Genomic DNA, 17,854 nt, shown 5'->3' with positions numbered 1-17,854 from the left:
GCGGGGCTGTCCTGTTCGGCACGTGCCGTGTGGCACTGTCCTCGGAGCAGCACTGAGGTGTGAAGTCTAGGGTGGCCCGTTTTCCATGCGCTTTCCAGCAGACTGCTGTTCAAAGGCTGCAGACGAGCGCCGGCTTTTAGGCCCGTGTTGGAGGACAGTGTGCTCTCTCTCACTGGGGACCCCCTTTCCCCTGACCAGCGGCACAGTGGGTGGGCGCTCCCAGGAGTGCCCCCCACCCCAAGGCTTCCGGGGACCAGTTGGGCTCTGCCCCTTCTCCTGGGCACTAGCTCACTGTGGGTGAAATCGCTTGCACTACTTTACACGGTTATTTCTCTCTCACTGTCAGTTTTAACTGTGGTTAAATATGCAGAGCATAAAATAGACTGTTTTAGCAGATTCTAGCTGTACAATTCACTGCCATTAGATCTGTTCACAGTGTTCATGCTGCCTTCCCCTCTATCCATTTCTAGAACTTTTGCCTCATCCCAAGAGAAACTCGGTACCCACTAAACACTTAACTCCTCACTCCTGCTGGAAACCAGCCCCTGGCAGCCTCTATTCTACTTTCTTTCCCTATGAAAGTAGTTTACTGACTATTCTAGATACCTCATTTATGTGGAATTATGCGATATTTGTCCTTTGTGACTGTATTATTTCTTACTTAACATAATGTCCTCCAGATTCATCCATGTTGTAGCTTGTGCCAGAACTTCCTTCCTTTTTAAGACTAAATAGTACTCCACTGAACGTGTAAATCATCCTCCCAGGAAGACTGGTTCTGGGACAACCCCGCAGATACCAAAATCCATGGGTGTTCAAGTCTCTTATATCAATGGTGTAATATTTCCATATAAGCGGTGCACATCCTCCTGTATACTTTAAACATCTGTAGATTACATTTGATACCAAAGTCTATGTAAATGCTAATGTAAATAGTTGTAAATATGATGTAGATGATATGTAAATAGTTGCCAGGCACGTGGCAAATTCAAGCTTTGCTTTTTGGAACTTGTTGATTTTTTTGCCTGAATATTTTTGATCTTGAGTTGGTTGACTCTGAGGATGTGGAACTTGGGGTCCAGGAGGACTGACTGTGCCCCGTTTTGTCACTTCATTCATCTGCTGGTAGACACTTGGGTTGTTTCCACCATTTGGCTCTTGTGAGTAGTGCTGCTATGAACATTGGTGTGCAGAGACCGCTCAAATTCCTGCTTGCCGGTCTTTTGCAAATATGCCTAGGAGTGGAACTGCTGGGCTGTGCGGTAGTTCTGTGTTTAACCTTTTGAGAAACCGCCAAGCTCTTTTCCAGAAAAGCTGTACCGCTTTTCTGTCCACTAGCAGTACACAGAGGTACCAGTTCTTCCAAGTCCTCAACACTTACTTTCTGTCTTTAGAGAATTATATCTATCCTTGCAGATCTGAAATTCTCTCACTCTCTTTTTCATCAAATAAGAAACCTTTTTTAGGACCAGGTGAAGTGCATCCATGAAAAACTCTTTTAATTTTGCTTTTAATATATGTGACATAATGCAAATAAATGCACGAAACATTCTTTTAACACTTTAAAGCAATACAGGGAGAGTAAAAGTGTCCTTTGTCTCTGTCCCTATTTCAGGCTCCTCTCCAGCCTGCTGTCAGGCAGTATCTTTCCAGAGTTTTCCATGCATTTACATTTCATGTGTGAGCATTTATGAAAAAGTAGTTTTCCATTTTTTTTAATAGAAAAAGCATCATACCACTTTTTATTTTTCAGTGACTTGGGTCTTTTACAGAACAGCCAGGAATCTTTCCAGGCTGTTTGTAGATCTATGCTGTTCTTGTATTTTTATTTATCCCATAGTACAGGTGTCTTGTACTTAAAATTTTTGTTACTAACCACAGACCACTGTTTCCTCACATGCCCCTGTGCTGACATCAGGACTGAGCACTGGCCATTGTTCAGAGCAGCGGACCTTCTGCTGCGGCCCCTTATTTGCATCTGGACATCCGGCCTGTGTCCCCCCAACGCGGCCTCTCTGAGCTAGCCCCAGGGGTCAGCTTCCTGCTGACCAGGCCTGCTGACCTTCCGTGTCTCCGCTTTTCAGGCCAAGAACAAGGAGACGGGTGCCCTGGCTGCGGCCAAAGTAATCGAGACCAACAGCGAGGAGGAGCTGGAAGACTACATCGTGGAGATCGAGATCCTGGCCACCTGCGACCACCCCTACATCGTGAAGCTCCTAGGCGCCTACTACTATGACGGGAAGCTGTGGGTAAGGCTGCCTCGGCCCCATGGCAATGCCACCGGGCCCTGCGCGGTTCTGAGGGCCGCGGCTGTCTCTCCACTTCTGCTTTGGGGGCATGGTAAAGTGTGTTCCCCTTTCTGCAGAGCGTCTCCACTTTGGGGCTGAGCATAGTGCTACGGAGCAGAAAGGAATTCAGAAGCTCTACTGCCTGGCCTCGAATCGCAGCTGTGCTTGGATAACCGTAGGCAAGTTATTAACTTCTTGCCTCAGTTTCCCCAGCTGTAAGATGGGGATGATGCCAGTACCTAGCGCACTGAGTTGTTTTGGAGATGAAATGAGCTAATTCATGCTTGGAAGAATAGCTGGCCCATGTCAGAGCTCGCTGAGTGCGAGCTATTTTGTTATTTGTTCTGGTGGCATCGTTACTGCCGCTGCGGCTGCTGCTCCAGGGCTTCCTTTCAATGGCGGCACTAAAGGGGGCCCTGTAACAGCCCCCCTCTCTGGCTGCAACCTCGTATTTTAAGAGGCACAGTGCAGATGCATCAAAGCCCCGCCTTCCCAACTCAGCATCCCCCTTGGAGGAATTCTGGGGTGCCCTGGTTTTCAGAGCCTGCCCTGCGGAATGGCTCCCCCATGGACATTCTTCCAGCCTCTCAGTTTATAAAACCCAAACTTCCTAGAAGCTACGGGTTTCCATACTCCATTTTCAGCCAGTATTGTACCCATCAAGCATCATATTTATGTCTCCCAAACTCAGCCAAACATTTGTGACAAAATAATGTGCAGATAGTCTCATGAATTAATAGATGTAATTGGAAAGCTGTCAGACCCACCAGTAGATGGTTTGCAAAGGGAGCAAGTATCAGAGGGGCTGGGCCTCTAGGAGTGAACCAGATCTGCGTGAGCAGTCCAGGTTCATGGCACCACAGTTAACTGGTTGTCTGTAATGATTTGGTGGTCAGGAGGGGATTTTTTTTTTTTTTTGGTTGCACATCTTGTGGGATCTTACTTCCCCAATCAAGCATGAAACCTGGGCCAATGGCAGTGACAATACTGAGTCTTAACCACTGGACCACCAGGGAATTCCCAGGAGGGAATGTTTTAAGCATCGACCTCCTGTCATGATAGTTTATCATGTATAGGGAGAGTGTCATTATGTGTTAGATACATTTTAGGAAATTATTGGGCAGTCTGAGTTGCTGTGTCATGCTTTATAGTTTTCCCATTTGAAATAATGGGAAATAGACACCAAGTTGAGTCTTGGAGTCAGAATGCCTGCTTTTTAGGAACAGAGCTACTGATGCTTAATGGGGAAATCTGTGTTTCATTTGAGAAAGGGATCCTGTTATTTAAGAAAACCAAAGGAGTGGTTTAGAAACCACTGTCAAAGTTCATCCCTCTCATTTCAGAGAAATGAGGAAAGCCAGTGTCCGAGGGGGATGAGAAACTTGGCCATCTACCCTGCCCATACCTTTGACCACTAAAACTGTTTGCCCGCCAGCTGAGGCCAGCTTCTCTGCTTCTCTGAGCATCTCCTTGGGGAGTCTTCTAGTTATCACTGGGGGCAATAAAACCACCATCACCTGCCTATCAGCTGAAGATTTCAAAGCCCTTCCTCATTCACTGTCTCTGGCACCTTGGAAGGTGACCCAGGCAGGGAGACTGGTCTCCCTTTTCCAAAGAGCAGGCAACAGAGGCACAGAGAAGGCAGGCTCCTTGCTCATGGTCACACAGCTGACACCGATGCGTTTCTTCTGTCTTGATTCATGGATCTGCTTTTTAGAAAGTTTTTATTCTTTTAAGAAATTAAAATTTTAAATACATGGTTATCAGAAAAATGGGAGTATACAGAAAAGCAAAAGATTAATGTCACCTGAATCTTTATACCAAAGATAATCATTTTTAATAATATAATAAAATTTTCTAGACTTTTTCTGTATCTACACACAGGTTTTTTTGTAAAAGATGAACTTATACCAGACTTGCTACTTCTCTCTTACTCTTTTTGTTTAAGATATATTAAGAACGACTTTTCATGTTTTAGGGAAACACCTGCATCTCCCTCTTTTCTTTTTCTGTAGAATTCCATCTTCTGACTATTAAGCAGTTAGGCCGTTGCTCTTGTTTTTTATCGCTGTTATAAACAACTCTGTGATGGACATCTTTGAATTTTTATGTTCTTGCTTGAGAATCTCTTTAGGAGAATTTTTAAGATTTTTAAATCTATTGCCCTACTGGCCTCACAGAGCCACTTTTGATATCATACAATTGAGTTTTTCCATCTCACCACCTACCCACAACACACACGCCCATCCATCTATCCATCCAGCTCTCCATCCCGCCAGCCTTCATTGGATTGCTCATGACGTACGCATTGAGGAAAACATCTGTTATATATCTGTTCCCATTATTGCTTGTGGCTGTTTACCAAGTTCATTGCTTTTCCAAGTCCAGAGATAATGCCAACAGCAGCTAATATTAATTGGAGGCTTACTGTGTGCTGGGCCTTTTGTGTGCATTTGACTCGCATTATGTCATTTAATCGTATTCTTTGAGGCTGTTGCTTTATCTTCATCATATAGATGAAAGTGAGAGAGGAAGATGCTAAGTCAGGCTCCTGCCTCCCCTGCTAGGCCACACAGCTGGAGAGGGGCAGAGTTAGAGAACCCACTGGAGGAAAAGGACAGTTTGTAACTGGACAGTGAGTGTGGTGAAGTTGGTTAAATAGATACACCAGAATTTTCTGTCCCAAGGTTGTCACTTCAGGCTGGTACTTTCTTATCCAGGGCTGCTGCTGTGGCCAAAATCATTTCTCACCCCCCTCTCCTGTAGCTGCCCCCACAGCCTACATTTGTTACTTTGTAGACCTTTAAGCATATTGAAAAGCAGAGACATTACTTTGCCAACAAAGGTCCGTCTAGTTAAGGCTATGGTTTTTCCAGTGGTCATGTATGGATGTGAGAGTTGGACTGTGAAGAAAGCTGAGGGCCGAAGAATTGATGCTTTTGAACTGTGGTGTTGGAGAAGACTCTTGAGAGTCCTTTGGACTGCAAGGAGATCCAACCAGTCCATTCTAAAGGAGATCAGCCCTGGGATTCCTTTGGAAGGAATGATGCCAAAGCTGAAACTCCAGTATTTTGGCCACCTCATGCAAAGAGTTGACTCATTGGAAAAGACTCTGATGCTGGGAGGGATTGGGGGCAGGAGGAGAAGGGGATGACAGAGGATGAGATGGCTGGATGGCATCAGTGACTCGATGGACGTGAGTCTGAGTGACCTGCAGGAGTTGGTGATAGACAGGGAGGCCTGGTGTGCTGCGATTCATGGGGTCGCAAAGAGTCGGACACGACTGAGTGACTGAACTGAACTGAGACCTTTAAAGGTGTTATCTCTCATTTTTGATTTGGGTTTTAGACATTGTGAAATCAAGGCAGGTGCCCTGTCACTGGGTGGATCGAGAAGGACAGAGGATTTCAAGCAGTGTCAGCCTAGGCCGAGGTATGGAGGTGGGAGAGCTGGGACATGTTGGGATCATGGGTATACTAGGATTGGTGGGTCTATCAGCATGTCGTAAAAAATGAGGGCGGTCGTTGGAGGCAGGGTCACGGAGGGCCTTGAATGCCAAGGTGAAGGTTTGCACTTGGTCTTTTAGATCAGCGGTTCTCAAAGTACAGCCTTTCAGAACAGTAGTAACAGCAGCACCACGGACCTTGTTAGAAATGCTGAATATTAGATCCCAGCTCAGAGCTGCTGAATCAGAAACTCTGGGAAGGGGCCCTGCTATCTGTTTAAGGAGCCTTCCAGGTGACTCTGATGCTTGTTGACGTTTGAGAACCATTGCTGAAGGTAATAGGGACCCAGTGGCAGTCTCATGGGGGAGAGACACACATTTAGAAAGAAATCAGGTTTGAGGGGGCAAGAGTGAGAGTACCCACGCTGACCAGGAAATGGTCAGAATGGACTAGGCCAGAAGTCCAAGGATGTGAGATGGGAGCATCATTGGTCAGAAAAGGGTTTAGAGGAAGGAACATTTGAACCGGATCTTAAAGAATGCATAGGAGTTCTCCAAGGGGTAAGGGAAGGAAGGGCAGTCTGAAGGGCAGCATGGACGGAAATATGGAAAAGAGGAGTCTCCTCAAATACTAGGTTAAAGGTGCACCAACTTTTTGGTGTTTCCTTTTTTGGTGTTTACTCAGCTTTTTGGTGTTTACTCAAACTCATGTCTATTGAGTTGGTGATGCCATCCATCCATCTCATCCTTTCTCATCCCCTTCTCATCCCACCTTCAATCTTTCCCAGCATCAGTGTCTTTTCCAATGAGTCAGTTCTTCAAATCAGGTGGCCAGAGTGTTGGAATTTCAGCTAAAGTCACACAATGAATTAGTTACAAGGCCAGACATACAGACATCAGATACTGTGGATGAGAGACCCTGCTCATGTCACACTGCCCTTTGAAAAGCCCTTCCACAGTTCTCCAGAATATATTCCAAACCCATTACCCAGAACGTAGGCCAGTTATAGTCTGTCTGCCAGCATCTTCCCAGGCCTCCCTCTGCAGCCGTTCGGGCTGCTTGTCGGTGGCACCTCCAGGTCTTTGCATCTAGTGCCTTCCTCCAGGCAGCCCTCTGCAGTGTCATCTGCAGAGTCAGCAGGACCTTTCCTTCCACACTATTCTCCCAGGCACCTCTCGGTGGAGCGCACCTCCTCTTCCTCTTCTCTCTGCTCCTTTGTGGTGGCTCATCCTACCGTCTCATTTTAGTGCTGATGTCAGTCCTGGTATCTCCCTCCTCTGGTAGTCAGGACCCTGTCTTCATGCTCCCCCAGTGCTGATCCAGAGCAGAGGCAGGAGTGGAGGTCCAGGCAGGCGCCCCTCCCCTTGTGGGGTCTGCCCTAGGGAGAGTGAAGGCAGCTGAGTACCTGCAGCCCACAGAGTGTAGCCTCGGGGCGATGTTGCCCTTGTTTTTGGCTAAAACAATTCTGTAGCTTTCAGTCGCTTGCAGGGTGGAAGCTTTTCCTGTGCAGAATCTGGCCAGGAAGTGAAGGTGCCTGTGAAGTCCTGCGTGGCAAGCTGTGATGATTCTAAAAGCTCCTGATTGGTTTCTGAGCCTGGGTTTCTCTCAGCCTTCCTACAGGACAGCAAATCTGCGGTCGAGATCTTACCTGTTCACCATGGGACTCTGGCTCTTGTCTCTAGAAGCTTGGGTCATCTTGGAGGAATTAAGCCTGCAGCCCTGTCAGATCACAGGGTTCTCCATTTATTCGTGTAAACAAGTGTCTGTTGAATTCCTTCCTTGTGCCCAGTCCTGATCCCTGCCAGAGGATACGGAAATGATCAAGACCAGCCAGATCCCTGGCCTCAATGGGCTCAGAGTCTAGAGGTAGAAGCAGACAATATGGAAGCAGATAAAGAAGTAAACGAGAGGACTTCAGCAAGTGATAAGTGTGTGAAAGAAAAATAGACTGGGAAATGTGGTGGAAGTTCTTGGTGGGAGGGGGGCAGGCAGGTCAGGGGCAGATGCTTCAAATGGGATAGATAAGGAAGGCCTTTCTCACGAGGTAACCTTTTAGCTGAGGCCCCAAAGACAGGCTGCAGGGCTGACCTGCAGAAATTTAGAGAGCAGAAATTTCCAGGTAGAGAGAATAGGAAGTATTCTCAGATGCCCTGAGACAGGACCCAGTGGAGCCTGTAAAGGACCAGACAAAAGTTGTGGCTGGAAGATGGCAAAGGAAGAAGAGCAGAGACCCACATGAAAGGAGACCAGATTCTCTCTGGCCTTGAGCACATTGCTGAGCACCTGCTGTGTGCCGGGCCCTGTTCTGCGGGCTGGGGATTCAGTGGTGAACAAGAGATACAGTTCTTGTGCTCAAGGAGTTTACAGTCTGGTGAGGAAGTCAGCCAATAAGCGCATAAACACATAATTCAGGTAACCATAAGGACCATGATGGATATGAAATCAGAGGTGTGACTTGGAACAGGGCAAGCCACCTTTCATGCATGGTCAGCGGGAGGCCTGTCCGAGAAGGACCCAGTTGAGGGAGGATCCAGGGGTCAGCAAGGGCCCCTGAGGTGAGTGTGCTTATCACGTTTAGAGGGGGCGAGGGGCCACTGTGCCTGGGTTGGGGTGGGGTGCTAGGAAATGAGGACAGGTAGGTAGGGGTTGTGGTCTTATTGTGGGTGTCGGGAGGCCTCGGCGGGGTGGCGGTTTCAGGCAGGCCAGGGCTGCCCTCTTCCTCAGCCATCAGTGGGATTAATTAGTCTGAGTCTTCGATTGGTTGATTCTTCCGCACGTGTATCTCATGCATCGTCCTCTTCCCTGCCCTGCAGTGGAGGAAGTGGGGACCAGTCCTGGCTTGAAGCGCCAGTTGCGATCTTAGCTGACCACTGAGTCTCTAGCTCTTTACCGCTAAAATGGGAATGCTGATAACAAAACCTAGCCCATTGTAAGGATTGAGTGAGGTATGCAGGTTGGGCACGGGCAGCGGTGTCTGGCCCGGAGTGGATGCTTAGTTAATGCCTTTGACTCTCTCTCCCCTCCTCTCACGGTTCTTTCTTTCCATTCCCGCTATGTCTTCATACTGGGTTTCTGGAAGCCTCTTCTCTTCTGGCTTTTCTGCCTTTTACTCAGTGAACCTTGCTGAGGCTTTATCATGCCACTGGCCAACAGGATGAAAAGTGATGTCAGGGTGGATGATGAAATCTGCACGGGCTAAGGAAAGGCCTTTCGTGTGCACACGGCAGGGCTGGCCTCCACTCCTGGAGACTGGCGCAGGTCACGTTCAGAAGCCCCTATGCCCTCAAGTTTTGTCTGCGCAGAAAGTTTTGCACAAGTTTATCAGCCCAGGAATCTCCTTGCTGACCATCAGAGAAAGCAGTGACTCTTGCTTAGCACGGAAGGCCTCCACAGTGGGGGAGCCTTCCTGGATTTCCCCACCCCACCTCCCCCAGGGATGATCTTGTCATTCTCAGACTTAAAGAGCTATAGTAACACTCTTGGTAGGGCTGCCTCTCCTAAACCTCATTCATTCTGCTACCTCTGAAATAGTTAGTATTTGTTTAAGGTGACTCACTTTTTAGAAGTTAAATATATTTATTGAAAAAGAAACTTTCATCTCACTACCCTAAATGGAAAACTAGGGCCCACTTGCCATAAATAGAAATAAAGGAAGATAAACCAGTTTGCTCCATTCTGGCCCAATCCCTTTGCCTGCCAAAGCCTGCCACCCTGACCCTGCACTCCACGTTAGAAGGGATGCTGTCTCCGTGGGCCTCTTTGGTGCCCAGCAGTGACTGGGCTCAGAAGGGAGGGTGAGCAGGGGAGGGACTCCTCTCCCCCAGGGCTGTGCGGTGCCCCAGTCTCAGGACCTCCACTTGGAGACACGCCCCAGGCCCGGGCACTGTCTGGCTGGTGCATTTGGGCCTGGCCAAGCCTGAAAGGCCAGAGGTTGGGGTGTTCCTCTTACTACTGAGGTGGCCCAGCTTGTCCAGAAATACTTGCGGGACAGAGACTGGGTTTGGACCCACCTCTCCCTGGAGGCCACCACCTGGAGGCCAGTGGTCTTGCTACCCCACCTCATGTGTCAACTTGCATCATCTCCACCTGCACTTTCCTAGCATCTTTGGCTGTGGAGCCCTCTGTTGAAATCTAATGGAACCACAGAGAAAGCACCAGCTGCCCTAGGCTGGAGGGGCAAGCTTCCCACCACTCCAGTCATGTTCCCCAGAGGAACTTCCAGGCCTTTTGGACTCTGTCTGGTCTGCATCAGGGTTTGGATCAATTTCTGTGTCGGGGGAGCTGCCCTGTATGTTGTAGGGTGCTTAGCTATGTCTCTGCCTCTATTCTTGGTGGCTTAGATGGTATCTGCCGGAAGTGCTGGAGACCTGGGTTTGATCCCTGGGTCGGGAAGATCCCCTGGAGAAGGGAATGGCTACCCGCTCCGGTATCCTTGCCTGGAGAATCCCATGGACAGAGGAGCCTGGCGGGCTACAGTCCATGGGCTCATAATAGTCGGACACGACTGGGCACACGTGCGTGGCCTCTGTGTTGCCAGATGTCCCCTGGGGACCAAATCGCCCTCAGTCGAGGACTGTCTCTCTCCCGCTCACAGCCTCTTGTGTTGTTGGGAGGAGCCAGTCAGGCTGTGAGCTCGGTCACAAACTGAGGATGTCGGGCTAGAACAGATCCACGCAGATTTTGTTTGGCACACAAGATGGTTTTAGAAATTTGCGGCTAGCGTTTTGTTGGCCTTTGGACTTTTTTTTTAGAACAAGCAGCAGAAGTGGCAGCAGTTGCCTGGGGCTGGGCAGCAGTGGCCCCGCAGGGGGAGATTCGCTCTCTAATGGGCCTCAGGCCTCACTACTCCCGAACGTGCCCGATGCTGAGCCCGAGGGCTGTTTGTCACTGGCGCACACCACTGCTTTTCTTTCTTTTTAAAAAAAATGATCGAACTGCAGTTGATTTACAATGCTGTGTTAATTTCTTCTGTACAGAATGACTGGGTAATATATATATGCAGTCTTTCTCATACTCTCTTCCATTGCGGTTTAGCGTAGGGTATTGATTGACTAACAGATCCCTGTGCTGTCCGGTAGGGCCTTGTTGTTTGCGTCCATCCTGTATGTAATAGTTCACATCTGCTAATTCCAAACCCCCAATCCTTCCTTCCCCAGGCCCCCTCCACCTTGGCAACTGTAAGTCTGTTCTCTGTATCTGTCACTATTTTTCTTAAAGTAGAAGTGACAGGGTCTATTTCTCATCGTCTGTCTCTATCAAATGAGGAAAGTACAGATAACTAAGAGGACTGTGTTTTCCCAGAAAATTGTGCAAGATGACTGTTTTTTTCATAGAGTCAGGGCTGCTTTGCCCATAACTGAGCTTCCCAGATCTGGTGGTGTTTAAACCAGGACTCCTGGTGTAAGGAATCCAAAAATAAGCTTGTGAGGCATATGTGAACTTCCTGTGCGTGTACACCGAGTTGTCTGCACGGGTGAGTCTGAAGGAGTGACTGCAGGCTTTCCAGAATGTGGCCGCTTGTCTGAAAGTGAGTCTCCTCCCGAGAGGAAGTGCAGGCCAGGGTCACAGAGCAGGGTGTGGGTGGGAGGGGCCCGCTGGCCACACATGTTCACGTGACCTCGTGTCACTGGCCAGGGTCTCTGTGGCTTGTTGCCTTGGGCTCTGAGGCTAGCCGTTGGTTACCGACAGAGATTGCATATCTGGCCTTAAAATAATCCAAGAATTGTAAAGAGAATGTGGCACGAGAAAGTCACTAGCAGCGCGGCATGCGTGTAGACAGCCGCCCAGTGCAGTCGAAGGGCGCAGGGCTGAGTTGGACCTGAGATCCCAGGTCTGGGCCCAGCTCTCTGTGACCCTTGGAGGCACTGACCCTTCCCTGCCCCTCTCCTTCCTGGCCCGCAGCGCCCGGGGCTCGGAAGGGGTGATCTGAAGGAGGCCCTTTGGCTCAAGTCGGCTCATTTTGCCCTTGCCCAGTTATCTCTGAAGTCTGAGTTCCATGTTTGTGGTCAGCTTGGTGCCCTGTGGTGTCCCTTCTCGGCAGAATTGTGGGCAGCACCTCTTCCCATGGGATCCTGGTGCTCCTGGCGTTCCCTGGCGGTTGTCGACCTCTGTATCCTTCTGCATTAGGCCTGTAGGGGCGTCCACTTTGGGGACACACGTGATCATAATGGCACTCCATAAAGCACTACTTGTCCATGGGGACTCAAAGAGTCGGACACCACCGAGCGGCGAAGCACAGAGCGCTTGAGAGCCTGTGGGCACTTGAGCCCACCGGGCAAGCCTGCTGTCACTCCTTACCAGTTCTGCGGCCCAGGCAGGGAGACAGGAGGCAGGGGGTGGAGGTGAGAGGGAGGGATCAGCAAAAGAGCACAGAGAGCGGGCCTTTGCCGGACACTCCCTCTGTGCGCTGGGCCCTGTCGTGATTAACTTGCCAAATCCTCACATTTATATGGGATTGCGATGTCGTCAACCCATTTTACGGGTGTGAAGACTGAGGGTCAGAGTGAGAGTGAGAGTGAGAGCGAGAGCGAGAGAGAGAGAGAGATTGGCTCAGGGCTCCCAGCTAGGTTCCAACCCAGATCAGCCAGACTCCCACTGCTGTGGTGCCCCCGCACTCCGGGTACCAGCCCTGGGAACCACTGGGAACTGTTCAGAGGACACAGCCTGGGCCCCCCTCCTCCGCTTGAGGAGCTGTTATCCTGCAGAGCATTTCTTGGCAGTGTCTAGTGGGGAGGGGCCTGTGGCTTTGGAATCCCTCCAGCTTCTACCTTGGCTCAGTGGACCCTCAGCCCTGAGCAGGTAGAACCGAGGAGCTGTGGACGGCAAGGCTGGAGTAACGTGGGGTTTGTCTGGAATCTTGCTGTTGCGATGGCTGGGCTGGGGTCTCTGGGTCACATTCACAGGCACAAGGGTGACTCTGTGGTCCGGGGATCTGCCTGCCACGTTCCCAAGCACTTAGTTCACCCCGAGCCCATCAGCCTGCCGTCATGCCCTCCGGGGCACTCCTGTGTGCCCCTCCCACCCGCTCACTGCTCACTGCCCCGCCCCAGCTTCACACACACCCTCCCTGCCCTCGGCCCATCAGGCAGTGGCTTTGGAGGCAGCCAGACATGGGCTGGGGTCTGGCTGCCTGTGTGCTGTTGTGTGACCCAGGTATGTCTCTGAGCCTCAGTTTCCCCATCTGGACGTTAAGGGTGATGACGCTGATCTCGATACTGTTGGCTTCACTAGAAACCCAGGGTGTCCCAGCTGGCAAGACAGTAGGAGCCCCATGCCAGGCACCCAGCAGACACGTCATGTCTGTTGTTCAAAGTCTAGATGGCAGTTAAACGTGCAGACCTGGCCCACAGGCTGTACCGAAGGCAGGCTTTCTCTAGAGTTCTGCAGAACTGTGACCCTTTGTAAATGGCGTTTTTTGCGTGAGAATCCAAGTGTCTGGCTTGACTGGAAGCTCCAGCCACAGGGGCTTATACTCCTGATGGCATCTATGAGCTGGGCTGAGCGTGGTCGCCCATGGGCAGCCACCTTCTGCCGCCGCCACCTCCACCCAGGCGGCCTCGCTGCCTTTAACCCAGCCTGGCCCTGATGTAAGTAGGTAACTGCCCGCCTGCGTGGGAAGTGGGGAAGCAGAGGGACGAGCCGGAGGCTGGCAGGCAGTCTTACGTCTTCCTTGGATCTCGGGGGCTGCTTCTTCCTTCCTGGCTGTGCCCGCACCGGTCTCTGTCTCCGGAGCCCTTAGACCTGGGTCCTCACTGATGGGACCTTCAGTGCTTGCTGCCATGGCAGAGCCTCTGTGTCCCCATTGCAGTAACTCCTACCTGTGTCTGGTATTCTGCATCCATGCTCCCGTGTGACTGACCTCCCCTCCCACCGCAGCAGCTGGGGCAGCCACTGTTCATTCATTCACTTGTTCAGTCACTGACTCACTCGTGCGTTTATTTGTTCACCAACAAATGTTTCCAGAGTATCAGCTGTGTGCCAGGCAGCTTTAAGGGCACAGATACAAAGCTCTGCCCTTCAGGAATTCACATTCTGTGGGGCAGTGGGGTGGGGGTGAGGAGGCAGACAAAAAAATAAAATTGTAGAGTGTGTAGCCGGATAGATGCTTGGACTTGCCCAGGGCACCCAGGGTCGTTGCTCTGCTCTCTGCTGCTCTCAGACTGTTCCTTCCCCTTTTCCTGGGGCAGCTGCTGGCGCTGGGGCCTTGTCTCTGAGAGCGGGCTGGTCATGTCAGTTTCCCACGTGCGTCCAGCCTCCGCTTTTGCTGGTTGGAGCACGCTCACCGAGTGCCAGGTCCCAAGCCCTGGGCTTTCCCCAAGTCTTCCCATTTGTCACTCCCAAGGTGGCAGATTCTATAGTTCCAACTGAGGGTCAGAGCTCTACGCTTACTTGTTCCAAGGTCATTCCTTGTTCAGGGTTAGTTAGCGTCAGGGCCAGAATTAGAACCCAGGTATGCCTGGGAACCATGGACAGAAGAACCTGGAGGGCTAGTCATGGGGTCACAGGGTCGGACATGACTGAGTGACTGAGCATGCATGCGTGTCTGACTCCAGGGTCGAAACCCTGGGCTCACCTTATTTACTCAGGTTTTTGTTCCTTGGAGATGATCTGGGAGTTGCCCTGGGGATGTAATAGAACATGGACGCCCACCCTGTGCTGTCTCCCTGGCTGTGAGCAGCTCCGCCCCGTCTCTGCCTGCCGTGCCCACCTCACCATGGATGCCCAGCCTGTGCTATTTCCCTGCCTGTGAGCAGCTCAGCCCTGTCTCTGCCTGCCGTGCCCACCTCACCATGGATGCCCAGCCTGTGCTATTTCCCTGCCTGTGAGCAGCTCAGCCCTGTCTCTGCCTGCTGTGCCCACCTCACCATGGACGCCCAGCCTGTGCTGTTTCCCTGCCTGTGAGCAGCTCAGCCCTGTCTCTGCCTGCCGTGCCCACCTCACCATGGACGCCCAGCCTGTGCTGTTTCCCTGCCTGTGAGCAGCTCCACCCCGTCTCTGCCTGCTGTGCCCACCTCACCATGGACGCCCAGCCTGTGCTATTTCCCTGCCTGTGAGCAGCTCCGCCCCGTCTCTGCCTGCCGTGCCCACCTCACCAGGGATGCCCAGCCTGTGCTATTTCCCTGCCTGTGAGCAGCTCAGCCCTGTCTCTGCCTGCCGTGCCCACCTCACCATGGACGCCCAGCCTGTGCTGTTTCCCTGCCTGTGAGCAGCTCCACCCCGTCTCTGCCTGCTGTGCCCACCTCACCATGGATGCCCAGCCTGTGCTATTTCCCTGCCTGTGAGCAGCTCCGCCCTGTCTCTGCCTGCCGTGCCCACCTCACCATGGATGCCCAGCCTGTGCTATTTCCCTGCCTGTGAGCAGCTCAGCCCCATCTCTGCCTGCCGTGCCCACCTCACCACCCCGCTCCCCTTGGTTTCAGTTCTACTTGCCCCTTGAGGACTGTCTCACATGCCACAAACCTTGAATGATTTTAGTTGAAGAATGTGTGTCCTACCAGGCAGGCAGGCCTCCCAGAGGTGTATCTGTGCTTCCTGTGACCCTGATTTCCTGGTCGTGTGGGTTGTGAGTCCATCTTCTGAGGGGCACGGCCCTGGACTACTCCTCTTTTTGGCAGCAGGAGCCCTGCCACCCCTGGTTTTCGGGAATGATGGCTGGACAGATGGTCGAGATCAAAAATATCTGTGCAGACAGAGATCTGTTTGTGTCTCCCCTGGGGGCTGAAAATCCAGTCCGTGTCTGCCTGGAGTCTGGTCCCAGCCCTGATTTCCTGGTGTGATGAGTGGCGACGGTGGTAGTCATCCCCGTGCCGACGGTGACTGTCGTCTGTCGTGCTCTGCTAGCTGCCAGGCCTGGTGCTTGTTGTTCCCCCACGTGCTAGCTCATTTACTCGCCCACGACTCCATCACGGTGAGAACGTGTTGTCCCCACTTACAGGGGAGCACATACTGTTAGAGGCTCAGTGAGGTGAAGCATGTCGCCTGAAGACACACAGTGGCAGTGTTTAGACTCAAGCTCAGAGGACGTGACTCTGAAGTCAGTGCTCCTGACTTCTGGGCCAGACGGTGCCAGAAGGACTTAGGCACCCCCAATTTGAATCACCTCAGTTCTATCCCAGGGGTGCCCTGGGGCTGGGGCCGGTACACTGGCGCTGTCTCGGTTATCTCGTCTAGTAATTCCCACCCCCGCCCGGGGGGTGTGCTTAGGGGTTCCCCCTTGCATTGACAGGAACCCCCACACACACTTCTTAGGAACCCCAAGGTCATCCCCTGTGCTCTTCCTTCTTGCCATGGAGTACTCAGTTGCCAGTCTCGAGGGGAACCCGAATTCCTTCCCCGAGTCTCTGTGAATGTGGTGGGTGGGGCTGGGGGCAGAGGAGCAAGGCCCGGCGTGCCGGGAGGCCTCGTGGGTGTGGGCCGCCCCTCTCAATGGCTGCATTGTCTGGCCTGGAGCTCGGAGGTGTGGAGGTTCCGGACTCCACCTCCAGGGACTAGCTGCTGAGAAGCTGGAGGCATTTTTGGGTTTACTGTTGTGTTTCGGGGACCTTCTTTCTACAGGTCTCTGTTGAGTAAACAGAGCCTCTGTCTTCTGTGCTGGTGGGGTGTCCCTGTGCCTCTCAGGGCAGGGAGACCTGGGAAAGAAGGGGTGAAGAGGCAGCACCCACCCCTCTTCCCCAAGAAGAAGCAAGTCTCGAGAGGGGAACGGGCTTGCCTTTGGCTGCACATTTCAGCTATCTTTGGACCTTGGGATTCGGACAGACCTGGGTTTCTACCCTCGTTCTGTGGACTTAGGAGGTTAGTGGCTTTGGGGAGGCTCCTTCCCCACCAAACCTCAGTTTCCACATCTGTAAAACAGAGAGAAATAAATTGCTTACAGGAATAAGTAAAGGAATGCTTGTATAATGCTCAGCACAGTGCCTGGTATGCCTTAGGCTCTCAATAATGGCAGTCATTATCTCTGTTCTCTTGGGCAGCAGCAGAGGGAGGGACTGGCTTGCTTTCTTTGCAGAATCAGCTATGTGAGTCATCTTCTTGGCAGTTTTGCCCTGATTTCTGGGCATCTGAAGGCCACTGAAATGTTTCATTCATATTTCTTTGTTCTTCATAAATTCGTTCAGCAAACACTGTTCACGAATCAGGTCCAGGCTCTTATAATGTATGATATGAACGAGCTTTTATAAATATTAAATATAATAATATTTAATGATTAAGTGATGTCCGTCACCTTGGACCCTCAAATGTCAATGTTGCGAATGGCCTTCCAGCTGTTAGAGGCTTCAGATTCCAGGCGGGGAGACTAAGGCTCAAAGCAGGAGAGGGGTTTGGACACCACAGTCACAGGACAGGGGGAGGTCCGGGACTGTCCAGACCTACGCAAGAGGTGTGCTCAGTCGTGCCTGACTCTCTGTGACCCCGTGGACTGTAGCCATCCAGGATCCTCTGTCCATAGAACTCTCCAGGCAAGAATACTGGAGAGGGTTGCCCTTTAACTGTATTTACTTTCGGTTGCAGGAGTGTTGCCAACATTTAATCATTGAGCGTCTCTGTGTACCCAGAGCTCCTGCTGGCCTTGGGGAGGGCCAGGGAAAGGAGGAGAGCCAGGCATCGAGCCCCGTGCGGTCTCCAGGGTATGGCTTGAGCATGCCTCAGTTGGCTCTTGAGGATGGTCAGGCTTGGTCCTGCTGCCTGTGGGCTGTACATGTTGGTAATGTCCGAAACCCCGTGGGTGGTTCAAGCCTGCTCTTATCTGGGCTGTGACATCTTGGCCCCTTTATCTCCGGGTGAGCAAGCTCACTTGGTATGTGTGAGCTGACCCCTGGGGCCCAGCGAGTGCTGGAGCAGGGAGGCAGAGGCGCCTTTTCCCCCACCGCCGGGAGGCTATGTCTCAAGCTTTTTTGGCTTCCTTCCTGAAGCACAAGGATGGGGGCATGGGGTCACTAGGTCTCTTCCTTCATGGTGGTGAGTGCAGCTGACTTGACACCCAGAGAGGTCCCAGTTCAGGTCCTGGCTCTGGTGCTTACTATTTCTGTGACTTTAATTTCTCTGAGCCTCAGTTTCCTCATATATAAAATGGGAATAAAGCATCACCAGATACTGATAATAACGGGTAGCGTTTGTCAAGCA

General features: G+C 51.6%; 1 protein-coding gene across 2 annotated transcripts in view; it reads left to right on the top strand.

Moving 5' to 3' along the window:
• STK10 (serine/threonine kinase 10) overlaps window positions 1-17,854 on the top strand; it is a 127,527-nt gene that overhangs the window by 25,058 nt on the left and 84,615 nt on the right. The window contains exon 2 of one of the 2 annotated variants that reach the window (XM_055554570.1): window positions 2,085-2,249. In XM_055554570.1, the coding sequence (XP_055410545.1) occupies window positions 2,085-2,249 (165 nt within the window). Of the gene's footprint in view, window positions 1-2,084; window positions 2,250-17,854 lie in introns of those variants that run through there. The other variant, XM_055554571.1, reaches the window with a different exon arrangement.

Source organism: Bubalus kerabau, chromosome 18 (genome assembly GCF_029407905.1).
Source record: "Bubalus kerabau isolate K-KA32 ecotype Philippines breed swamp buffalo chromosome 18, PCC_UOA_SB_1v2, whole genome shotgun sequence".
Lineage (NCBI taxonomy): Eukaryota > Metazoa > Chordata > Mammalia > Artiodactyla > Bovidae > Bubalus > Bubalus kerabau.
The sequence above is the reverse complement of the archived record's forward strand: the minus strand, read 5'-3'. Positions and strand labels throughout refer to the sequence as shown.